At 42.0% G+C, this 23,109-nt stretch overlaps 1 protein-coding gene across 1 annotated transcript in view; it reads right to left on the minus strand.

Annotated features, from left to right (window-relative positions):
- The window catches only part of LOC138354835 (uncharacterized), a 35,092-nt gene that overhangs the window by 2,458 nt on the left and 9,525 nt on the right, over window positions 1–23,109 (minus strand). Inside the window, exons 2-4 of the mRNA XM_069309337.1 lie at window positions 21,852–22,462; window positions 21,490–21,705; window positions 8,898–9,031 (exon numbers count right to left, since the gene is read on the minus strand). Coding sequence (XP_069165438.1) covers window positions 8,898–9,031; window positions 21,490–21,705; window positions 21,852–22,462 — 961 coding nt within the window. The remainder of the gene's footprint in view (window positions 1–8,897; window positions 9,032–21,489; window positions 21,706–21,851; window positions 22,463–23,109) is intronic.

The following is a 23,109-nucleotide window of genomic DNA, read 5'->3' on the forward strand; positions in this document are numbered from 1 at the left end:
ATGTATTCGTGTTTGTATATTTATGTATTGGTGTTTGAATATTTATGTATTCGTGTTTGTATATTTATGTATTCGTGTTTGTATATTTATGTATTGGTGTTTGAATATTTATGCATTAGTTTGGTGTGTTGTTTATCATTAGTATGGTGCTGTGTTGTTGTTGATGTATCGTGTTGTGTTCCCCACTGTTATGGTGCTTCGGTATCTTGCCTTTAAATTGTATTTATATGTTGTTTTTATAACAAAGAAAAAAACTCAATTTCCCCAGGAGCAAATCCCCTTGTGCTGGCCACGAGGCCCACACCTTACTAGCTCGTTTCACTAAACCACTATACAGATACACCAATCAAAATATAACTTCTGCCTTAGCTCATCATCTGATTGGTCGGATCATAGGTTCACGTGACGTCATCGGGAGTATGGAGAGAGTGTTTTTTTTCCAGCCCGCCTAAATGAGGTCAACATAATTTGCTCACAGGTCAAGATAACTTGCCCACAGGTCAAGATAACCAGCCCCACAGGTCAAGATAATTAGCCCCACAGGTCAAGATAACTAGCCCCACAGGTCAAGATAACTAGCTCCACAGGTCAAGATAACTAGCCCTACAGGTCAAGATAACTAGCCCCACAGGTCAAGATAACTAGCCCCACAGGTCAACATAACTAGCCCCACAGGTCAAGATAACTAGCCCCACAGGTCAAGATAACTAGCCCCACAGGTCAAGATAACTAGCCCCACAGGTCAAGATAACTAGCCCCACAGGTCAAGATAACCAGCCCCACAGGTCAAGTTAACCAGCCCCACAGGTCTAGATAACCAGCTTCACAGGTCAAGATAACTAGCCCTACAGGTCAAGATAACTAGCCCTACAGGTCAAGATAACCAGCTCTACAGGTCAAGATAACTAGCCCCACAGGTCAAGATAACCAGCCCCACAGGTCAAGATAACCAGCTCCACAGGTCAAGATAACTAGCCCTACAGGTAAAGATAACTAGCCCCACAGGTCAAGATAACCAGCCCCACAGGTCAAGATAACTAGCCCCACAGGTCAAGATAACCAGCTCCACAGGTCAAGATAACTAGCCCTACAGGTCAAGATAACTAGCCCTACAGGTCAAGATAACTAGCCCTACAGGTCAAGATAACTAGCCCTACAGGTCAAGATAACTAGCCCCACAGGTCAAGATAACTAGCCCCACAGGTCAAGATAACTAGCCCCACAGGTCAAGATAGCTAGCCCCACAGGTCAAGATAACCAGCCCCACAGGTCAAGATAACCAGCCCCACAGGTCAAGATAACCAGCTCCACAGGTCAAGATAACTAGCCCTACAGGTCAAGATAACTAGCCCTACAGGTCAAGATAACTAGCCCTACAGGTCAAGATAACTAGCCCTACAGGTCAAGATAACTAGCCCTACAGGTCAAGATAACTAGCCCCACAGGTCAAGATAACTAGCCCTACAGGTCAAGATAACTAGCCCCACAGGTCAAGATAACTAGCCCCACAGGTCAAGATAACTAGCCCTACAGGTCAAGATAACTAGCCCTACAGGTCAAAATAACTAAAAACATGTAAACATGTCTTGAAAAGACGCTCCTCCGGTCGCGATGCTCGGGGCCTCTGCCCCTCAGTCATCCACTGACCTCCCACGAGAGAGGATGTACCACTCCTCCCTCCAGCATGTTCTCTTATTTCTAACTGCTTATTTTAGCTCACTGTCACAATAAAAATATACATCCTACATGCATAAACACTTTCCATGATCGCTGGACACAGGAAGAGCTCCAGTGAAATAACGTACATTGCACCCTTGGCAGCTTCCTCAACAGTTATGCACTGTAGCCGTCACTCAAATACTTCATCTACAGCCATATTCTTCAATATTCCTAAGACACTGAAATTCACATTTACCTCTGACGACTGCGGCAACTCAAGTGACGTTCCATTGTCCGCTAGCGTCACATTACATCACAAATTGTCGACATCCTATCTCCACTAATATTGACAAGATGCTCAATCTCAGTCTGTATTATTAAATAACTGACTGACGTTTATTATACATATTTCTTCCTCTGACCTCTCAATTTCTGGTCCGGAAAGCAGAATAACTCTCATCAGGTAGACTCGTTTCTCCAGGCGACCTGGGATCATAAGAGGGGGTGCTGTGTCGGGTGCTGTTGTGGGGTCGACGCACCGTCTGTTAGTCCGGGTGGAGCCGGACGTTGCGTGCTCGTCCAGTGTCTGGGTGCCTAGTGTACGTGCCCTCGTCTCCGGTGTTCCTGGCTATATGCCTCACTGTCATTCGTCGCATGGAGTTCTTGTTTGTGAAGATTTGTGGATCATGTTGGAGGCGTACTGTCTACGTTTTCTGGTGGCGGACTTTCCGCACAGATATGGATAGGCATGGCCTTCTCGCTTCTGTCTCACTTGTTGTGTAATGCTGTGGACCCTTCAGGCGTATGGTTTTGTCCCTTAGTCTTGTTTATATTCTGTTATGTGTCTTATCTTTGTTTTGTTTCTGAAATGTGCTGTGTTTGTGTGTCCATTTTGTTGGAAATTTCCAACAGTTATTCTCATCCCTAATACAACAGGATGTATTTCTTGCATTAGGCTTCATACACATTTAATATTCATTTACTAATCCTTAATACAACAGGATGTATTTCCTGTATTAAGCGTAATAATTAACTAACACTACTAATATGTAGTTTAGTATTATAGAATTTACTGTATTAGGTTGTGGAACATCATGTAATGTCTCCTAGAATTTTGTAGTGTTGCGTCAGCCACTCACAGAGGATAAAATTTCCACATACATGTAGATCTAACACAGATGTAACCATTTACTTTCCTTTATTAGGAATAATAATTTAGTAATAGGTTTACTTTTAGTATACAATAGTTTACTGGAATTTCCTTACCCAGCTTAATCGCTGTTCCAGTAAATAACATCATAATCTAACATCATTTCCACCACCAAGCAAGTATTGTTTTATTTGTGTCGTCTACATTAACTGACTTGCACTGTGAGAATTAAAACATCACCACAGAAAGTATTTATCTAAACCATCAAGAGTGTTCATAAACGCCCCCTTCCCTATTTAGCTTTAATAAATAAATATAATTTATGATCGAACCCTCACGGTGAGCTTTTGCTCATGCACGACTTTCGGGAAGGAGAAGAGAGGACTCTCGCCATATTCGATCAACAAGCGAGAAGGTGCTCCGAAGTGGTCCAACTAATCTTACCATCCTGACGGCATCCTTACATCCCTGGATGCTGGATTGAGGACGCAGCTTACCAGAATCACGGACACCAGTTCGGCAGACATTTTTACCTCATTTGTTCTATTTAACGAGCTCCTAAATAAGATCATGTAGGTGCCATGTCATTATGCTGCGGGCGTAAAAAATAATCCCATGTAAGTGCAGCTCTTTCCCCTCCAAATATTTAGATATTACCTTATATGTGTGTGAATACTAGTTTGGAGGGGGAAATTATTGAATTATCATTATTGCAGCATGGTGCAACACCCCTGAGGAAGCGTGTGACCGCCATACCCTCACGTGTGCCAAGTATCACTATCTCAAACTGTTTCCAGACTGGCGTACAGTGAACTGCATCTACATCCCTCTGTCACAGCTGAGATTTAATCAGTTTTCATTGTAGATAGTACCTTATTATTCAGAGTCCATATATATATATATATATATATATATATATATATATATATATATATATATATATATATATATATATATATATATATATATATATAGCATATATATATATATATATATATATATATATAGCATATATATATATATATATATATATATATATATATATATATATATATATATATATATATATATATAGCATATATATATATATATATATATATATATATATATATATATATATATATATATATATATATATATATATATTATTAAATATGACCGAAAAAGTAAGATTAATAATTCTAACACGAATTTTCTCAATTTTTCGTACATTACGCTTCACTGTTGGAGGTAAATCAAAAATCAATTCTCCAAAATTCATTTTTATTTCTAGTCTGATGCGACACGGGCGCGTTTCGTAAAACTTATTACATTTTCAAAGACTTTAGTTCACAAATACACAACTGAATAGAACTTACGTATCTCCGATTTTATATCTACATTTGAGTGAGGTGGAAGGGGTGATGTGGCATTAACACAAGACAGAACAAAATGTGGTATTAATAGGGTATTAATTTCATCAACACAAGACAGAACAAGGGTATTAATAGGGTATTAATTTCATCAACACAAGACAGAACACGAAACAATGGATATTGAATAGAAGTGTTTGTAGAAAGCCTATTGGTCCATATTTCTTGATGCATCAAGAAATATGGACCAATAGGCTTTCCAATTTTGGAGAATTGATTTTTGATTTACCTCCAACAGTGAAGCGTAATGTACGAAAGATTGAGAAAATTCGTGTTAGAATTATTAATCTTACTTTTTCGGTCATATTTAATAATATATGTCTACAGGAAAGACTGCTACCAAAATATACTAATATATATATATATATATATATATATATATATATATATATATATATATATATATATATATATATATATATATATATATATATATATATATATTTATATATATATATATATATATATATATATATATATATATATATATATATATATATATATATATATATATATATATATATATATATATATGTATATATATATATATATATGTATATATATGTATATATATATATATATATATATATATATATATATATGTATATATATCTGATACAGCCTTTTATGCATTATTAATCTTCACATTGCATTAGTATTTCTTGCATTACATAATTTACTCATTATCTATGTGTGTGCATATTATACTTATTATTATTATTGCCTAATATATGTTACACATAAATTAATCTCATAGAATACCCCCCCCCCCAAAAAAAAAAAGTGTCATGGGAAGCTGGCTCTAGAATTATCTATTTTACAGTCATTGCTTAATAGAATTTATTCACATATAATCATAGATCTATAAGCCACTGATTTTCTCATTTCATTACTCATTCTGGTCCTTCGAGCTATCTTAGAATTAATTATTATTTTGCACTCTTAAAATTATACATTTTATTAGTAATATACTGGAGCCAGAGTTCCTCACACATTTTGGAGTGGCCTAGGTTATGTGTTTTGTGTATCCTTATTTCATTGTTTTTGTGCATGTGTTTCATGAGTTATCATTACTTGTGTGGGTTTTGGTTTGGGGCCTCTTATTCTGTTTTTTGTGTCATATTGTTCTTGAGTGTTTTATGTTATTGTTTTTATTGTTTTTGGGCACTTCAGGACTATGGTTTTGTACCTATGTCTGGTTTATGTCATGTGCTTATTATTTTCTCCTTGTGTTTGTTTCTGAACTGTGTTTTCTCTGTACTGTATTGTGTTTTGTGTGCCCGTTTTGGACTGCCTTGTGTACTGTATTTTGTGTATCCTTATTGCTTTGTATGTTGTGTTTGGGTTTCATGGGTTTATCTATGTTTGTGTTTTTGTTGTGTGTAGTGATTTGTCTCTGTAATTGTTTTATGCAAATATTTTATTGAATTATAATAGCATGCTCCGCATGAAAATAAAAAAAAAAATGTGGAGCATCGCCTAGAGACACAATACCACGTGATTGATGTTTGTATTATCCCGCACATTAACGACGCCATGATCCACGTGACCACGTGACTGATGCCTGTTCTATCCCGCACATTAACAACGCCATGATCCACGTGACCACGTGACTGATGCCTGTTCTATCCCGCACATTAACAACGCCATGATCCACGTGACCACGTGACTGATGCCTGTTCTATCCCGCACATTAACGACGCCATGATCCACGTGACCACGTGACTGATGCCTGTTCTATCCTGCACATTAACAACGCCATGATCCACGTGACCACGTGACTGATGCCTGTTCTATCCCGCACATTAACAACGCCATGATCCACGTGACCACGTGACTGATGCCTGTTCTATCCCGCACATTAACAACGCCATGATCCACGTGACCACGTGACTGATGCCTGTTCTATCCCGCACATTAACAACGCCATGATCCACGTGACCACGTGACTGATGCCTGTTCTATCCCGCACATTAACAACGCCATGATCCACGTGACCACGTGACTGATGCCTGTTCTATCCTGCACATTAACAACGCCATGATCCACGTGACCACGTGACTGATGCCTGTTCTATCCCGCACATTAACAACGCCATGATCCACGTGACCACGTGACTGATGCCTGTTCTATCCCGCACATTAACAACGCCATGACCCACGTCACCACCAGACCGGCTTGGCTACCCAGAACCTCTACTACTATAACAGCTAAGCTATATTAAGTCATATTAAATAATATGACTTTACAATAATTAATCTAACTAAATAATAACAACATGGAATAATTTTCGTGTGGATGAAATTATAAGTTCCCAAAATTGTGTGAAGTGGAAGTTTATTAGTGAAGATAAATTGTAAAATATTAAAGAAATAACAATTAATTAATAATTAAAATTATTAGACTAAATAAATACAATGAAATTATTCTCTGGTAGATTTCCCCCACCAGTAAGTCTTGATAAGCTGGTACTGTACTTTAATGCAGATATATATAATAAGTCTTTTATAGCAGAAGTGTTCAGGGACTGGCACCACAACAGTCTCTAAGCCGAACATTTTACCTCTGTAATTACTGGGTTACGTAATTACTAATCACCCACTCCCCACCCAATCAATGGGCAGTGCTGTGGAAACCTTACAGTCGTGTGCATGCACTACTTACGGTAAGTAAACTTTGGATATTTAGGTAAGCTTTAAACGGTACATCATTTTGAACCACATACGCACACTATTCCTGAACATTTGTAATAGACTTGCATCTGAATTCTGAAGAAAAAAATTGCACACACAATTACGCAAGATATGTGAATATTTCTGCTGCCAGAGATTACATTTGGTCAGATATTTCAACGATTGATGATAACTTTCCAGATGTAATTGTAGCAGAGACCATGCCCAGCAATAGTAATGTCTAACAGCTGTCACCATTTCGCCCCCCTTTCCTCTTCCAGATGTAGAGAGGGTTATTCCCGCGGGTCTTCGCCCCCTCGGTACCTGGGCGCCACTCCTCGCCCTGGGGCACCCCAGTCTACCAAGGGCTGGCCTTGAACTGCACCCCCTGGCGAGTGGGGAAATCCAGCCTCACCTCTGTCACTCTCGGTTGGATTTGCCCGCCGTGACACTGGGAAGATATACAGGTAAATCCTTACCTCTTCGTCCAAGGTCGCCAGCTGGGAGTTTATATTCGTGTGCCAGCAACACTTCTCAGTGGTCTTAGTCGTTATCGCAGCCCAAGGATGTAATTTCAGATGCATTACAGTGTAACATAAATGATTTACTCAAATAGCCCTAGAGATGGGAGGCTCACTTAAACAGAATGTTAAAATCAATAAGTTTACTGAAGGAAACTACACTGGATCCACATAGTGGTTAATATACGTGGAACTGTCAGACGGCGGCAACACTGTCTGCTGGACGATTCAAGAGCTCGCTCCTGGCCTCTTGGACCCAGCCGCTTCCTCCAGCGGCCCAAAAGTCACTGCACCCACATATATATACACCAACTCATGCCTACTTGAGTAACCTGGCTCCTAGCCTAACTCTCTACCACACTGGCAGTAATAATAAAGACAATGTTTACGATATGAAAGATATCCTAGCTCACCTAGATCAAGCGGATAAAAAGGGTGGAGGGGGGGGGGGGTGATTTATCTACCTAAATTCTTTCTGCTACGAAGCCGACCTATCCTCTGGTGAGAGCTGCTGAGGTCCCTGGTCCTGACGTTTGGTCCTCCGTTGATCAGGTCCCATACACAAGGTCCTCAGTCAACTTGTAGATGCACGTCCTCGCCGTTCTCACACTCTGCAGGCAGGTCCTCCTCCTCTTCCTCTCCAGGTACTGGAGACAGGTCCCTGAGCACGTCGCCTTCTTCCTCCCACACTGGCACTGTAGACAACTTGCAGTCTGGTCCAGTGTCCCCTCCTCGGTCTGCCAGTGTACTTGACCCCAGGCACAGCAGCTCGCCTGATGCGTTCGAACGCGGCCCACTAGGCGTCCCAGACGTCCTAGTCCAACGTTCGTCTCTGCTACAAACTATTAGTAAAAGAGCTCTTGGCGCTCTAACACCAGCCAAGCCTTGCTTCCATTTACTCTATAGGCTATAGGAGTCAGATGACCTCTCACGATGTCTGCAGTATTAATGCGGCTGCTTGGGTTCACTGGTTGGGGCTTCCTAGCCTCTAAATCAGGAGCTCACTCGAGCTCCTGATCCACTCTCTATGACGGGCAGTGACATACTGTGCCCGCCGCCCGGAGCCCTCCGCCTTGTGACGTCACACTACCCGAGGGCTCCTCCCCATTAGTCCATGATGTCACGTGACCCTACCTGGCCAATCAACAACCGGCAGGCGTCACGCTCCTTTGGCAGGATGCAGAGTGCCTCGGCGCCATCTTGTAACTCAAAAGGGCATAAGCCATTTGTGTGACCAAACTAAAACGCCAAATTCATTGCCAACACGATAACGTTCCATACCCTCATATATATCAAAATGTTCCCTGAACATCAGAGAACGTTCAGGTTGCAGAGATATGACTCTTGAAGCTGGGACGAGAAAGATATGGGGGTGAGACACCGTTACACAGCTCTCGATATATTACTGCCATTAGACTGCTCTAGAGCAGTCCAAGATGGTAATCAACTCCCTCTTTAGAAGCAAATGCTTTGGGTAACTCACCAGTTCTATCATGTACTTAATGGCCAATATGAGATACGATCCAGAAGAGACAAATTCTGGCTCCATCATCGACTGTTTTATCTTATCTGTGGCAAGGTTCAGAAACAAGCATGTCACACTGACTTCTTGTTGGTCTGAGTGCAATCAGGATAACAATCACTTGCAACTTACCTTTTGCCTTTGGGTACATTTACACGCTTGAGTGCAAGGAGAATGTCTCAATACTGTCGGAAGAGTGGAGAACCAGTTTTAGAAACGATCTTCCATATATCGTTGTCACAAGACCTGCACTTTCGGCAGCAACTGTGAAAGGAACCATCAGAGTAATTTTGCCTGGTGGTAGGGGAGGATGATCCAAATGACTTAATTTTGTATCTCTTCCAGCCTTCCAAGCATTCTTTTAGGCTCTAGAGCAAGCATGGATGCAGAACTATCAATGAGGGATAAGAACATAAGAACAAAGGCAACTGCAGAAGGCCTATTGGCCCATAAGAGGCAGCTCCTATTCTATAACCACCCAATCCCACTCATATACTTGTCCAACCCGCGCTTGAAACAATCGAGGGACACCACCTCCACCACGTTACGCGGCAATTGGTTCCACAAATCAACAACCCTGTTACTGAACCAGTATTTACCCAAGTCTTTCCTAAATCTAAACTTATCCAATTTATACCCATTGTTTCGTGTTCTGTCTTGTGTTGATATTTTTAATACCCTATTAATATCCCCCTTGTTATGTCCATCCATCCACTTGTAAACCTCTATCATGTCACCCCTAACTCTTCGCCTTTCCAGTGAATGCAACTTAAGCTTTGTTAATCTTTCTTCATATGAAAGATTTCTAATTTGGGGAATTAACTTAGTCATCCTACGTTGGACACGTTCAAGTGAATTTATATCCATTCTATAATACGGCGACCAAAACTGAACTGCATAATCTAAATGGGGCCTAACCAGAGCAAGATATAGCTTAAGAACCACACCAGGTGTCTAGTTACTAACGCTTCGATTAATAAATCCCAGTGTTCAATTCGCCTTATTACGAACTTTCATGCATTGATCCTTTTGTTTTAAATTCTTACTAATCATAACTCCCAGATCCCTTTCGCAATCCGACTTCGCAATCTCAACACCATCTAGCTCGTATCTTGTAACTCTATCATCATTACCTAGCCTCAGAACTTTACATTTATCAGCATTAAACTGCATTTGCCAATCCTTTGACCATTTCAAAACCCTATCTAGATCAACTTGAAGTGATAGTGAGTCCTCCTCCGAATTAATTTCCCTACCGATTTTCGTATCATCGACAAATTTGCAAATGTTGCTACTCAAACCTGAATCTAAATCATTTATATATATTATAAACAACAGAGGTCCCAGGACAGAGCCCTGAGGTACTTCACTAACAACATTATCCCACTCTGACTTAACCCCATTTATACTAACTCTCTGTTTCCTTTGGAATAGCCATGCCCTAATCCAAGTTAATATAGCACCCCCAATACCATGAGCTTCAATTTGTTTAATTAGTCTTTCATGTGGCACTGTATCAAAAGCTTTGCTAAAGTCAAGGTACACAACATCACAATCCTTACCACTATCAACTGCCTCAACTATGCTGGAATAAAAAGTTAGCAAATTTGTTAAACATGAACGGCCATTTGTAAAACCATGTTGCGACTCATTTATTAATTTATGTTTTTCAAGATGGAGACGAATTGTATTTGCAATTATTGATTCAAGTAACTTTCCCACAATAGACGTTAGGCTAATTGGCCGATAGTTTGACGCATCTCCTTTCTTAAAAATTGGTACCACATTAGCTACCTTCCATGACTCTGGCACTCTGCCTGACTCTATTGATTTATTAAATATGGTAGACAGTGGCTCGGAAAGCTCCTCTTTGCATTCTTTAAGCACCCTGGCAAACACTTCATCCGGCCCTGGGGATTTGTTTGGTTTTAGTTTTCCTAATTGTTTAATTACATCCTCCCTGGTAACTGCTAAACTAGTCAACCTGTCCTCATCCCCACCCACATAGACCTGTTCGGCTGAAGGCATATTGTTAAGTTCTTCTTTAGTAAATACAGATATAAAATATTTGTTAAAAATACTACTCATCTCCTTGTCATTATCCGTTATTTGACCTGTCTCAGATTTTAATGGACCTATCCTTTCCCTAGTCTTAATGCGATATAACTGAAAAAACCCTTTAGGATTTGACTTTGCTTGCTCTGCTATGCGAACTTCATAGTTTCTTTTTGCTTTTCTAATCTCTTTTTTAACATTTCTAACCAGTTGTATGAATTCCTGTTCTAACCTGACTTCCCCATTCTTAATCCTTTTGTACCAAGCTCTCTTTTTACCTATAAGGTTCTTTAAATTATTTGTTATCCACTTTGGGTCATTAGTATTCGACCTATTCAATTTGTATGGTATACTACGTTCCTGTGCTTTGTTTAGAATATTCTTAAATAAGTTATATATTAAATCAACATCGAAATCCCCTTTTACGTCACCTATCGCTGGGTTCATGTCTCGCTCTAAGACCGGCCCACACCCCATACCCAAGAGTTTCTAATCTATTTGACCCAAAAAATTTCTTAGGCTATTAAAATCAGCTTTTCGAAAATCTGGCACTTTAACAGAATTTTCTCCTACAGGTCTATTCCATTCTATGCTAAATTTGATTACTTTGTGATCACGGTTCCCTAGCTCACTCCCTATTTCGATGTCATTAATTAGTGTTTCCCTGTTAGTTAACACTAAATCTAAAATATTATTTTCTCGCGTTGGTTCCTTAATGTGTTGCGTAAGAAAGCAATCGTCAATTAATTCTAGAAAATCTTCTGCTTCACTATTCCCTGTTTTGTTCACCCAGTTTATTCCACTAAAATTAAAGTCACCCATGACATAAATACTGTTAGATCTAGATGCTCTAGATATTTCATTCCATAGATGTTTTGCTTCCATTCTGTCTAAATTTGGTGGCCTATATATAACTCCTATTATAATATTATTTGCTTTTTCGTTTAATTCTATCCAAATAGTTTCTGTGTGTGGCTCTGTTTTGATTCCCTCTTTGAGACTACATTTCAAATTGTCCCTAACATATATGGCTACTCCCCCTCCTCGTCTAATATATCTATCTGTGTGAAATAGTTTAAATCCATTTATCTGATATTCAGCTAATAGTTCTCTATTTTCTACGTTCATCCACGTTTCGGTAAGTGAAATAATATCTATTTTTTCTGTGCAGACAAGAGCATTTAATTCATTAATTTTTTTTCTTAGACTTCTACTGTTAGTATAATATATCCTAAGTGAATTGTTATTTTGAGGCCCTTTTCTTTCCCTAATCATTTTGCTAATTCTTTTCTCCCACAAACACATACTTTTATTACCTCCTTCCTCCAAATCAATTCCCATACCACTATCTACTAACAGTTTAAACCCAAACAAACACCTCTAACCACTGGTTCCAACGAGTTCGCAACAGCAACAACCCCAGCCCTCGATAGATGCACCCCATCACGAGCATACATTTCATTTCTTCCATAGAAGCGTTCCCAGTTGTCTATGAAAGATATTGCATTTGATTTGCAATATCTTTCCAGCCGGCAATTGACACCAAGTGCCCTCGACATCCATTCATTTCCCACTCCCTTTCTTGGAAGAATGCCACAAATGATTGGGATTCCTCCCTTGCTCCTAACTAATTCAATGGCTGTCCTAAATCTCTGTATTAGTTCCTCACTCCTAACTCGCCCAACATCATTACCCCCTGCACTAATACAAATAATGGGTTTGTTCCCATTTCCCGTCATAATATCATTCATGTTTTCAACAATATCACCAATTCCAGCTCCCGGAAAGCAAACCCTTAACCTGTTCCCCCTATCTCTGGCACAAAACGTTCTGTCTAAATACCTCACCTGGGAATCTCCCACAACCAAAATTCGCTTCGGTACCGCCCTAACTTTCTGAGCAGCCTGAGGGGCCTGCGCTCCGCCGTTCCTCGCTGATTTCCTCGCTGCAGGCGCACTACAGCACTCGTCCTCCAACACGGCAAATGAATTTGCCGTCCTTAGGGCGTCTGTAGGCGGCTTTGTCAAGGTCTTCTTAAGACCCCTGTCTTTCACTACTCTCCACGATGAGGTCTCGTCAACACTGGTCTCCTCCTTCGTTTCCTCTCGAAGTCTCAGCCGTCGTACCTCCTCCAGCAGGGAATCCATCTCTGCTCTCAGAGCTCCAACCAAACTCACCAAATCATTAACTAATCCTTCCATTATTGCAATAATAGTGTTACTCCAGAGCTCCAGCTAACACAACCTCTCACTGTGACAGCACCTGACTGACTGCATGAAGCGTATATCACTTTTGCAATTTTCACAATTGCACAACTGGTCAAGTCTCATGATTTAGTGGTAGGCGGGGTGCTCTTGATTCCTATTAAAGTAAATTAATTTCGAATACGTGTGGATAAATATGATATTGCGAATATAATTTTATATCTTTTAAAGTACTCTTTAACCTCAATTAAATCGAATTTTGTAGCATGGTCTACGAGATATAATTTCACGGCGCTGCACTTCTGTGTACTTGAGAATGGATATACCAAGTTTAACCTGAGGAAGGTGAGAGAGCGGTGGAGTGTAGTGAAGGTACTTAATCCTCCAGGGAGGCGCCTGGATCCCAACCTGCCAGGCCTTAACAACCTTAACCCGCCACCAGGATAGGAAAAGCCGCCGGTGTGCCCCAGGTTAATTTATTTTGTCGGACGGTGAGGAAAATAAATGTTGTTGTAGCATCACCCACGAGATGTGCTGCCATCTACGGCATTATAGCGATACTATCCTATAGGTGTAAAGGGGGAAAAGGGAGTGAGTTGATGGTTAGTGGGGGAGTGGGGAGAGGTTCAGATCAGCGGATGAGGTTTAGTAGCAGGGAAAGAAATTAAGAGGTGGTTTATGTTGAGGGAGAGCTGGAGGGATGTAATATAATGATGGGCCACACCTGGCGAGGTTGTGGGCCGGCCAGGTACCAATGGAGATGCCCAGCTAATTTTAGCCTACTCGAAGGACGAGTTAGAAAAAAATTGTCCATTATTTCGAGAAATTAAATTGTAGCCAGTGACGTTGTCGTGTGGGTCAAGGGGGGGGGGGAGGCAGCACTGTCTCTCTAACGTCTAGAGGAAAGGAAAAAACAATTAAGTACAAAGGTTCATATGAGAGCCAGTTGAATAACTATTCCTGGATAATTGTCTTGTCTTGGTCAGTTTAATACTTCAGTGTCATGAATGCAACATTGAATGAAGGAACCGTAAATTATTCATGAGGGCATTATTAACATTCTGTGGTCAGGGTAATATTATGTGGCCAGGGGTAATGTTCTGTGGTCAGGGTAATATTCTGCGGCCAGGATAATGTTCTGTGGTCAGGGTAATATTCTGTGGCCAGGATAATGTTCTGTGGTCAGGGTAATATTATGTGGTCAGGGTAATGTTCTGTGGCCAGGGTAATATTCTGTGGCCAGGATAATGTTCTGTGGCCAGGGTAATAATCTGTGGCCAGGGTAATCTTCTGTGGTCAGGGTAATATTATGTGGCCAGGGTAATGTTCTGTGGCCAGGATAATGTTCTGTGGCCAGGATAATGTTCTGTGGCCAGGATAATGTTCTGTGGCCAGGATAATGTTCTGTGGCCAGGATAATGTTCTGTGGCTAGGGTAATATTCTATGGCCAGGGGTAATATTCTGTGGCCAGGGTAATGTTCTGTGGTCAGGGTAATATTCTGTGGCCAGGGGTAATATTCTGTGGCCAGGGGTAATATTCTGTGGCCAGGGGTAATATTCTGTGGCCAGGGTAATATTCTGTGGCCAGGGGTAATATTCTGTGGCCAGGGGTAATATTCTGTGGCCAGGGGTAATATTCTGTGGCCAGGGGTAATATTCTGTGGCCAGAATAATGTTCTGTGGCCAGGGGTAATATTCTGTGGCCAGGGTAATATTCTCTGTCCAGGGTAATGATCTGTGGCCAGGGTAATATTCTCTGTCCAGGGTAATATTCTCTGTCCAGGGTAATGGTCTGTGGCCAGGGTAATATTCTGTGGCCAGGGTAATATTCTCTGTCCAGGGTAATGGTCTGTGGCCAGGGTAGTATTCTGTGGCCAGGGTAATATTCTCTGTCCAGGGTAATGGTCTGTGGCCAGGGTAATATTCTCTGTCCAGGGTAATGGTCTGTGGCCAGGGTAATATTCTCTGTCCAGGGTAATGGTCTGTGGCCAGGGTAATATTCTCTGTCCAGGGTAATGGTCTGTGGCCAGGGTAATATTCTCTGGCCAGGGTAATGGTCTGTGGCCAGGGTAATATTCTCTGGCCAGGGTAATGGTCTGTGGCCAGAGTAATATCAAACAGCACAAGTATATCAGAATACAATATCTTTATTGAAGAGTTAATACACAAAATAAATACTTTGCAAATCTATATCAATAGATAATGAAAACATAATAATGTGATTAATCTTTGTGAAAATCTCTGGAGCAAGGCGGTGTCCTCGCACCAGCGTCCTGCTCCACCACGACACACGCCTCACCATGATGTGTTTAACAGCTTCCCGACCTGGAGTCCGCCTAAACTCATTAGGTATTTGGAGGCACCGAACTGATATCCAATCAAATTTTTATGTGTTACTTATAAATACTCTGGTAAATCAGGTAAATCAGGTATAATCTAGCTCATAAGTATCCACACAGGAAAGAAAAAACAAAATAATTGGATTATTTTAGTCTTTTCTCCGTGGATCTTTGTGGATAACTGAATTGCATGTTTTATGTAAAGAAAATTTCCACCAACCCCTCCCATGAAGTTCTTAATGAAATCAGATTAACCTGAAAAAATGAATTGGGTATCACCTCGGAGCTTCCAAATTCTTTACAGCTTTCCATTAGTGGGAAAAGTCAGGATACGCAGAGCAACGACTCAGTTGAACTTCTAATTCCATTTACTTGCATGTTTTGAGAGAGATCTGCTGGGCGCTTAAGCAGTCAGTATTCACCAATACAGGACCGACCAAGGTTATACAACCACCGGACGTTGGAGAGAACGGACGTCGGACGTTCTCCCAATATTTCGGTAAATTCTCACTAAGAGACTACTGTTTTCCTGGACTAAGTTCAGGACAAAACTACACTTGCTGTGTGATCGGTCAGCTAGTGTCATGGTCTTAAAAAACCTTGGTGAAGTTCATAGCACTCAGGCACTCAGGCACTCAGGCACTCAGGCACTCAGGCACTCAGGCACAATTGACTCTCAGGTACTCCTGACGAAGAACATTGTAGTAGTAATAAAATATTCTCCAGCAAGTAAAAGCGAGCCACGGAGGACAATATAACAATCAACAACGCGAGGTCAACTATTTATATACATCACGTTGGACACCTGAGGAGTATAATAGTGGTCAAGAACACTGATTTATCTGAAATAACTATTAGTGTCTTTAAGTAACCTGTCCTCAGGGCCTTTGTACCGACGTAATAAAGACGGTACAAACACAACTGAAGGTAATAGTAATAGTAGTAAGTACGTAGTAGTGGCAAAGATGCTGAGATGATAGTGATTATAATGATAACTGGAGGAAAAGTATACCTGCATATCAATAATAGAAGAAGAGCACCTGTCATATCCTGATGGTTCTCATAGGAATTCACTTGATAACTTTGTTGCAGTTTGCATTCTTTGAGTGATGTATATTATTCTATAAGTTATATATATCAAGTGGAGATGATACTTTTGATTCCGAGAGAGATAACAGTGGGAGAATCAGTGATTCCGATTTATTGTCGGAAAACGTACCAAGTATTCCTAACCATTTATTTATTTTATTTATTTATTTATTTATATACAAGAAGGTATATTGGTCCTTAATCTAACAGATAATTTTAAGTAGGTAAATTCTAGCATAATTAATAAAATGATAACAAATACATTGAAAGAAAAAAAATGAGATGAGAGAGCTTAGTAAGTATATTAAAGCACATTGGTATATTAAAGCTCTGATTGATTACATTGGCAGCTTGATTGGTAATTTAAACAAGATTAATAGACACCATACAGCAGATTGGCAGTACATATAAGAAGACAGCAATGATCACAATGGTAAAGAAGTTCGGATTGGGTACATAAAGATTGGGAGATTGGGTAGCAATAGATACAGTGCAATTTTAAAGCAAAAGGTAAAAAACTATGTAGATGAAATTAGGTATTTTTTAGTATTGTTTTTGAATGACGCAAAAGTTGGACAGCTTTTCAATTCAATAGAGAGTGAGTTCCATAGACTGGGTCCCTTTATTTGCATAGAGTGTTTACACAGATTAAGTTTGACTCTGGGGATATCAAAGAGATATTTATTTCTGGTGTGGTGATAATGGAGGAAATTTTCAGTCTGGTAATACTAAATCAGTAATATTTGTTGTTTTATTCACCCATATATTAGAACAGTTTGTACCTGGATGTGAGGACGTCAAGTGAACGTATCATCTGCGATACGACATGGAAGTTATTGCTCTGTTGTGTGCAGATACAACGGAGGTGAACATCCCAGTCAAGAAGGTGGATGAGAACGGCAAAGTAAACCCTGGTTAATAGGCTGGGAAGCAAAGGAGGGAATATAAAAAATATGAACAAAGTACAGAGAGCTAAGAAAAATGGAATATAGAGATGCGATAATGAGAGCTAGAGGTTAATACACCAGAGTCAAGAGAGGGAAGCTGAGAGGCAATACGAAAATGACATTGCAGGAAAATTAAGGAGCAACCAAAGTTGTTTTATTTATTTATTTATTTATTTATTTATTTATTTATTTATTTATTTATTTATTTATTTATTTATTTATTTATTTATTTATACAAGAGTTCATACATTCTTGTACAGCCACTAGCACGCATAGCGCTTCATAGTCACAAAAGGAGAAAAAAACAGAAGAGACCATATGTGATAAGGCTAAAGAAACAAGGGGAAAGTCTCCCAGAAAATGACAAAAAAGGATCTGAGAACCGAAACAAATGATTTCAGGAGGTCTTTACCGCAGAACCGATGTGGAGACCAGAGCTAAGTGATGAAAGGCCAGAGGAAACACTGGATGACATAGTCTCAGTAGAGGAGGGTAAAAAGAACATGAAGGAACTATATGTAACAAAATCAATTGGGCCAAACATAATATCACCATAGCTTATGAAGGAGGCTGCAGAGGCGCTATGTCACCAGCTAACTGATATTTTTAATGAAACGCTCAAAACAAGAGTTTACCTTATGGTTAACTAATGGTAAGAGTTATGGAAAAAAGGCAAACGTAGTCCCATTACTCAAGAAATGGGACAGACAGTAGGTACTAGATTACAGACTACTTTGACTGATGAGTATTCCTTGTAAGGTGCTAGAGAGCGTAATCAGGTCGAGAATAGTGGAGCACCTAGAGAGGATAAACATTGTAACAGAACGACAGCATGAATTTAGAAAAGAAAACTCATACTTGAGAAAATTGATCGAGTTATATGACCAGTTTACTAGAATACGACAGGAAATAATAAGGCTGGGCAGACTGCCTTTTCCTACATGGTCAAAAAACATTTGATATTGTACCTTATGAAAGGCTGGTGTACAAGATGGACAGGTTGATTGGGATAATTGTAGAGACACTAAACTGGGTAATAGGATACCTTAAGGAGAGATGACAAACAGTCAAAATCAGAGGCGAGGTCTCCAGCTGGAGGAATGTGACAAGTGGAGTCCCACCAGGATCTGTCTTGGGACCTCTGCAGTTCATAGTTTATGTTAATGATCTACCCAAAGGTGTGAGCTCGTACATGTCAATGTTTGCAGATGATGCCACGGTAATGAGGAGTATGAAAACAGAAGATTGCAGAATGTTGCAGGAAGACCTTGACAAACTACAGGAGTGCAAAAACAAATGGCTGCTGTAGTTCAGTCCCAACGAGTGAAAGGTAATGAAGATGAGGAAGGGAGAAAAAAGACCAGACGGTGTCTACTTCATTCATGGAAGGCAACTGCAGGAATCTGAGAGAGACATTTGGGAGTGGATATAATTCCATCACCAGAGGCACACATACAGTCAGGGTAACATCAGCAGCATATGGGACGCTGGCAAATATTAGAACGTCGTTTAGGAACCTAAATCAGGACACGTTCAAAGCACTCTACATAGCTTTTATTAAACCAGTACTGGAACATACAGTACATGCCTGTCCCTCTTATTAGCCAAATCTACCCAAAGCATCTTGGCATTACGTAAATAACGAAGAAATATGACATATAACGTTGGTGCTGCATGTAGAATATGAAAAAAAACATGTGTTTACTCTGAAATAATATAATTAATAACGAAATTGGGTCCATCTAAATACCCAAATTCACAACACTGTCACTCGGATCGTCGATATCTTATGGCAACGCTTGCCACTTAGTTTCGTCTAATTTAAGTATAAAATTATACTATTTTAGAGTAAAAATATATTTCTTTCATCACACACAGAGATCACACTAACGTGATGCATGAAATGAACAAATCCACAAGGGCCGTGACAAGGATTCGAACCTGCGTCCGGGAGCATCCCAGACACTGCCTTAATCGACTGAGCTACGACAGGGTTAAAAGGGTTGAAACCGAAGTTCTACTGAACTTACTGGATCCCGTAGCCTCTCCGAGGCACAAACCAGGCTTTTGCACAACCCCCCCCCTGATCACGTTAGTGTGACCTCTGTGTGTGATGATGTAAGGGCGAAGAGGGAGAACGGCCTATTGACATAGCTCGGGTGCAGGGGGGGGGGGGTTGTGTAAAAGCCTGGTTTGTGCCTCGGAGAGGCTACGGGATCCAGTAAGTTCAGTAGAACTTTGGTTTCAACCCTTTTTAACCCTGTCGTAGCTCAGTCGATTAAGGCAGTGTCTGGGATGCTCCCGGACGCAAGTTCGAATCCTCGTCACGGCCCTTGTGGATTTCTTCATATTTCTTTCATGTTCTACACTCAGTACCAACATTATATTGAGTAAATATGTCATATTTCGCAAACTATCTACGGGCTCACCTTAACCCGTGTTACTTGGAACTTTTCGTTCCAGGTAGCGAATCTTTAACAACAACAACAATCATATTTCGTTATTATTTACATAATGCTAGGAACCTTTGGGCAGCTTTGGGTAGCTTTGGGTAGCCTTGGGTGGCTTTGGGTAGCCTTGGGTAGCCTTGAGCAATAGAGGGACCCATACTGACCATACCAAGTGAAGCATGAAGCTAAAATTGAAAATATGCAAAGTTTTGGAACTACATTAGTGCAAGATCTAGGCGGGTTACGCTGAGAGGATAGGCTGAAGGAACTGGACCTCCCTACCTTGGAGGATAAAAGATATGGAGAAGATATGATAACAACATACAAGATACTGAGGGGAATGGACAAGGTGGACAAGGACAGCCTCTTTCATCTGAAAGAAAGTAAGACAAGAGGACACAAGGCAAACGAGTCAAAGAAATATAAGGAAATACTCGTACCTTGTACTGGCGGTCAATAAATGGAATAAACTAAGAGAAGAAGTTGTGGAAGCCACCTCCATCCTCAACTTACGGGATAGATTCGACAAAGACTTTCAACATTAGACGTATAGATTTTATGCCACAGGTCCAACAAGGTTATCTCAAGATAACCCCAAGAAGGCCGGTAGGCGGGGTAATAGGAGCTAGACCTCACTTCCCCATAGTCACTGATAGGTAAGTAATAATAGGTAGTCACTGATAGGTAAATACTGATAGGTAAGCATCTAAACATCAGAAAATACAGAATACACAACGTTTATGTTATCGAATGAGAATTGGTTTAAATGGGGACATCAACATTGAGGACTTTGTATTACTGAGTAATGTTTGTGTTCAAGAGTCATAAAACATGAGTTAAAACCTCAAAACTTACATGTTGCTGGTTCTTTATTGTGTCACGTTTCTTAATGTCTTTCCTGAGAGTGTATTTGCTTGCCAGGGTCTTGTATAACGAGCCAAAGTCTTGTATAACGAGCCTGGTCTGGTGTAACGAGCCACGGTCTTGTGTAACGAGCCAGGGTCTTGTATAACGAGCCAGGGTCTTGCATAACGAGCCAGGGTCGTGTATAACGAGCCAGGGTCTAGTGTAACGAGCCAGGGTCGTGTATAACGAGCCAGGGTCATGAATAACGAAACACTGGTGCCCAAGAGACTATAATTCAACCAGAGCCGCAAGTATTCACATCATGCCACGTAAACAGTGAGAAATACTAAACAATTCAGAGAGAGATGCTAAAGCAAATCAAAGGGTTGGAATAATTACGTGTTGTGTACAAACGTACGGAAGGTGTAAAGTGTAGAGTTTAGGTGGAGGTGTGTCCATATATACCACCAGCACACCTGGGAGTGTTGGTGGAGGTGTGTCCACCAGCACACCTGGGAGTGTTGGTGGAGGTGTGTCCATATATACCACCAGCACACCTGGGAGTGGAGGTGTGTCCACCGGCACACTGGGAGTGTTGGTGGAGGTGTGTCCACCGGCACACCTGGGAATGTTGGTGGAGGTGTGTCCACCGGCACACCTGGGAGTGTTGGTGGAGGTGTGTCCACCGGCACACCTGGGAATGTTGGTGGAGGTGTGTCCACCGGCACACCTGGGAATGTTGGTGGAGGTGTGTCCACCGGCACACCTGGGAGTGTTGGTGGAGGTGTGTCCACCGGCACACCTGGGAATGTTGGTGGAGGTGTGTCCACCGGCACACCTGGGAATGTTGGTGGAGGTGTGTCCACCGGCACACCTGGGAGTGTTGGTGGAGGTGTGTCCATATATACCACCAGCACACCTGGGAGTGGAGGTGTGTCCACCGGCACACTGGGAGTGTTGGTGGAGGTGTGTCCACCGGCACACCTGGGAATGTTGGTGGAGGTGTGTCCACCGGCACACCTGGGAGTGTTGGTGGAGGTGTGTCCACCGGCACACCTGGGAATGTTGGTGGAGGTGTGTCCACCGGCACACCTGGGAATGTTGGTGGAGGTGTGTCCACCAGCACACCTGGGAGTGTTGGTGGAGGTGTGTCCACCGGCACACCTGGGAATGTTGGTGGAGGTGTGTCCACCAGCACACCTGGGAGTGTTGGTGGAGGTGTGTCCACCGGCACACCTGGGAATGTTGGTGGAGGTGTGTCCACCGGCACACCTGGGAGTGTTGGTGGAGGTGTGTCCACCAGCACACCTGGGAGTGTTGGTGGAGGTGTGTCCACCGGCACACCTGGGAATGTTGGTGGAGGTGTGTCCACCAGCACACCTGGGAGTGTTGGTGGAGGTGTGTCCACCGGCACACCTGGGAATGTTGGTGGAGGTGTGTCCACCGGCACACCTGGGAGTGTTGGTGGAGGTGTGTCCACCAGCACACCTGGGAGTGTTGGTGGAGGTGTGTCCACCGGCACACCTGGGAGTGTTGGTGGAGGTGTGTCCACCGGCACACTGGGAGTGTTGGTGGAGGTGTGTCCACCGGCACACCTGGGAATGTTGGTGGAGGTGTGTCCACCGGCACACTGGGAGTGTTGGTGGAGGTGTGTCCACCGGCACACCTGGGAGTGTTGGTGGAGGTGTGTCCACCGGCACACCTGGGAGTGTTGGTGGAGGTGTGTCCACCGGCACACCTGGGAGTGTTGGTGGAGGTGTGTCCACCAGCACACCTGGGAGTGTTGGTGGAGGTGTGTCCACCGGCACACCTGGGAGTGTTGGTGGAGGTGTGTCCACCGGCACACCTGGGAGTGTTGGTGGAGGTGTGTCCACCAGCACACCTGGGAGTGTTGGTGGAGGTGTGTCCACCGGCACACTGGGAGTGTTGGTGGAGGTGTGTCCACCGGCACACCTGGGAGTGTTGGTGGAGGTGTGTCCACCGGCACACCTGGGAGTGTTGGTGGAGGTGTGTCCACCGGCACACCTGGGAGTGTTGGTGGAGGTGTGTCCACCGGCACACCTGGGAGTGTTGGTGGAGGTGTGGCCACCAGCACACCTGGGAGTGTTGGTGGAGGTGTGTCCACCAGCACACCTGGGAGTGTTGGTGGAGGTGTGTCCTCCAGCACACCTGGGAGTGTTGGTAGAGGTGTGTCCACCAGCACACCTGGAGTCAAGCGACGAGAGGAGCAGGTTTGCTGGGG

Source organism: Procambarus clarkii, chromosome 64 (genome assembly GCF_040958095.1).
Source record: "Procambarus clarkii isolate CNS0578487 chromosome 64, FALCON_Pclarkii_2.0, whole genome shotgun sequence".
Classification (NCBI taxonomy): Eukaryota; Metazoa; Arthropoda; class Malacostraca; order Decapoda; family Cambaridae; genus Procambarus; species Procambarus clarkii.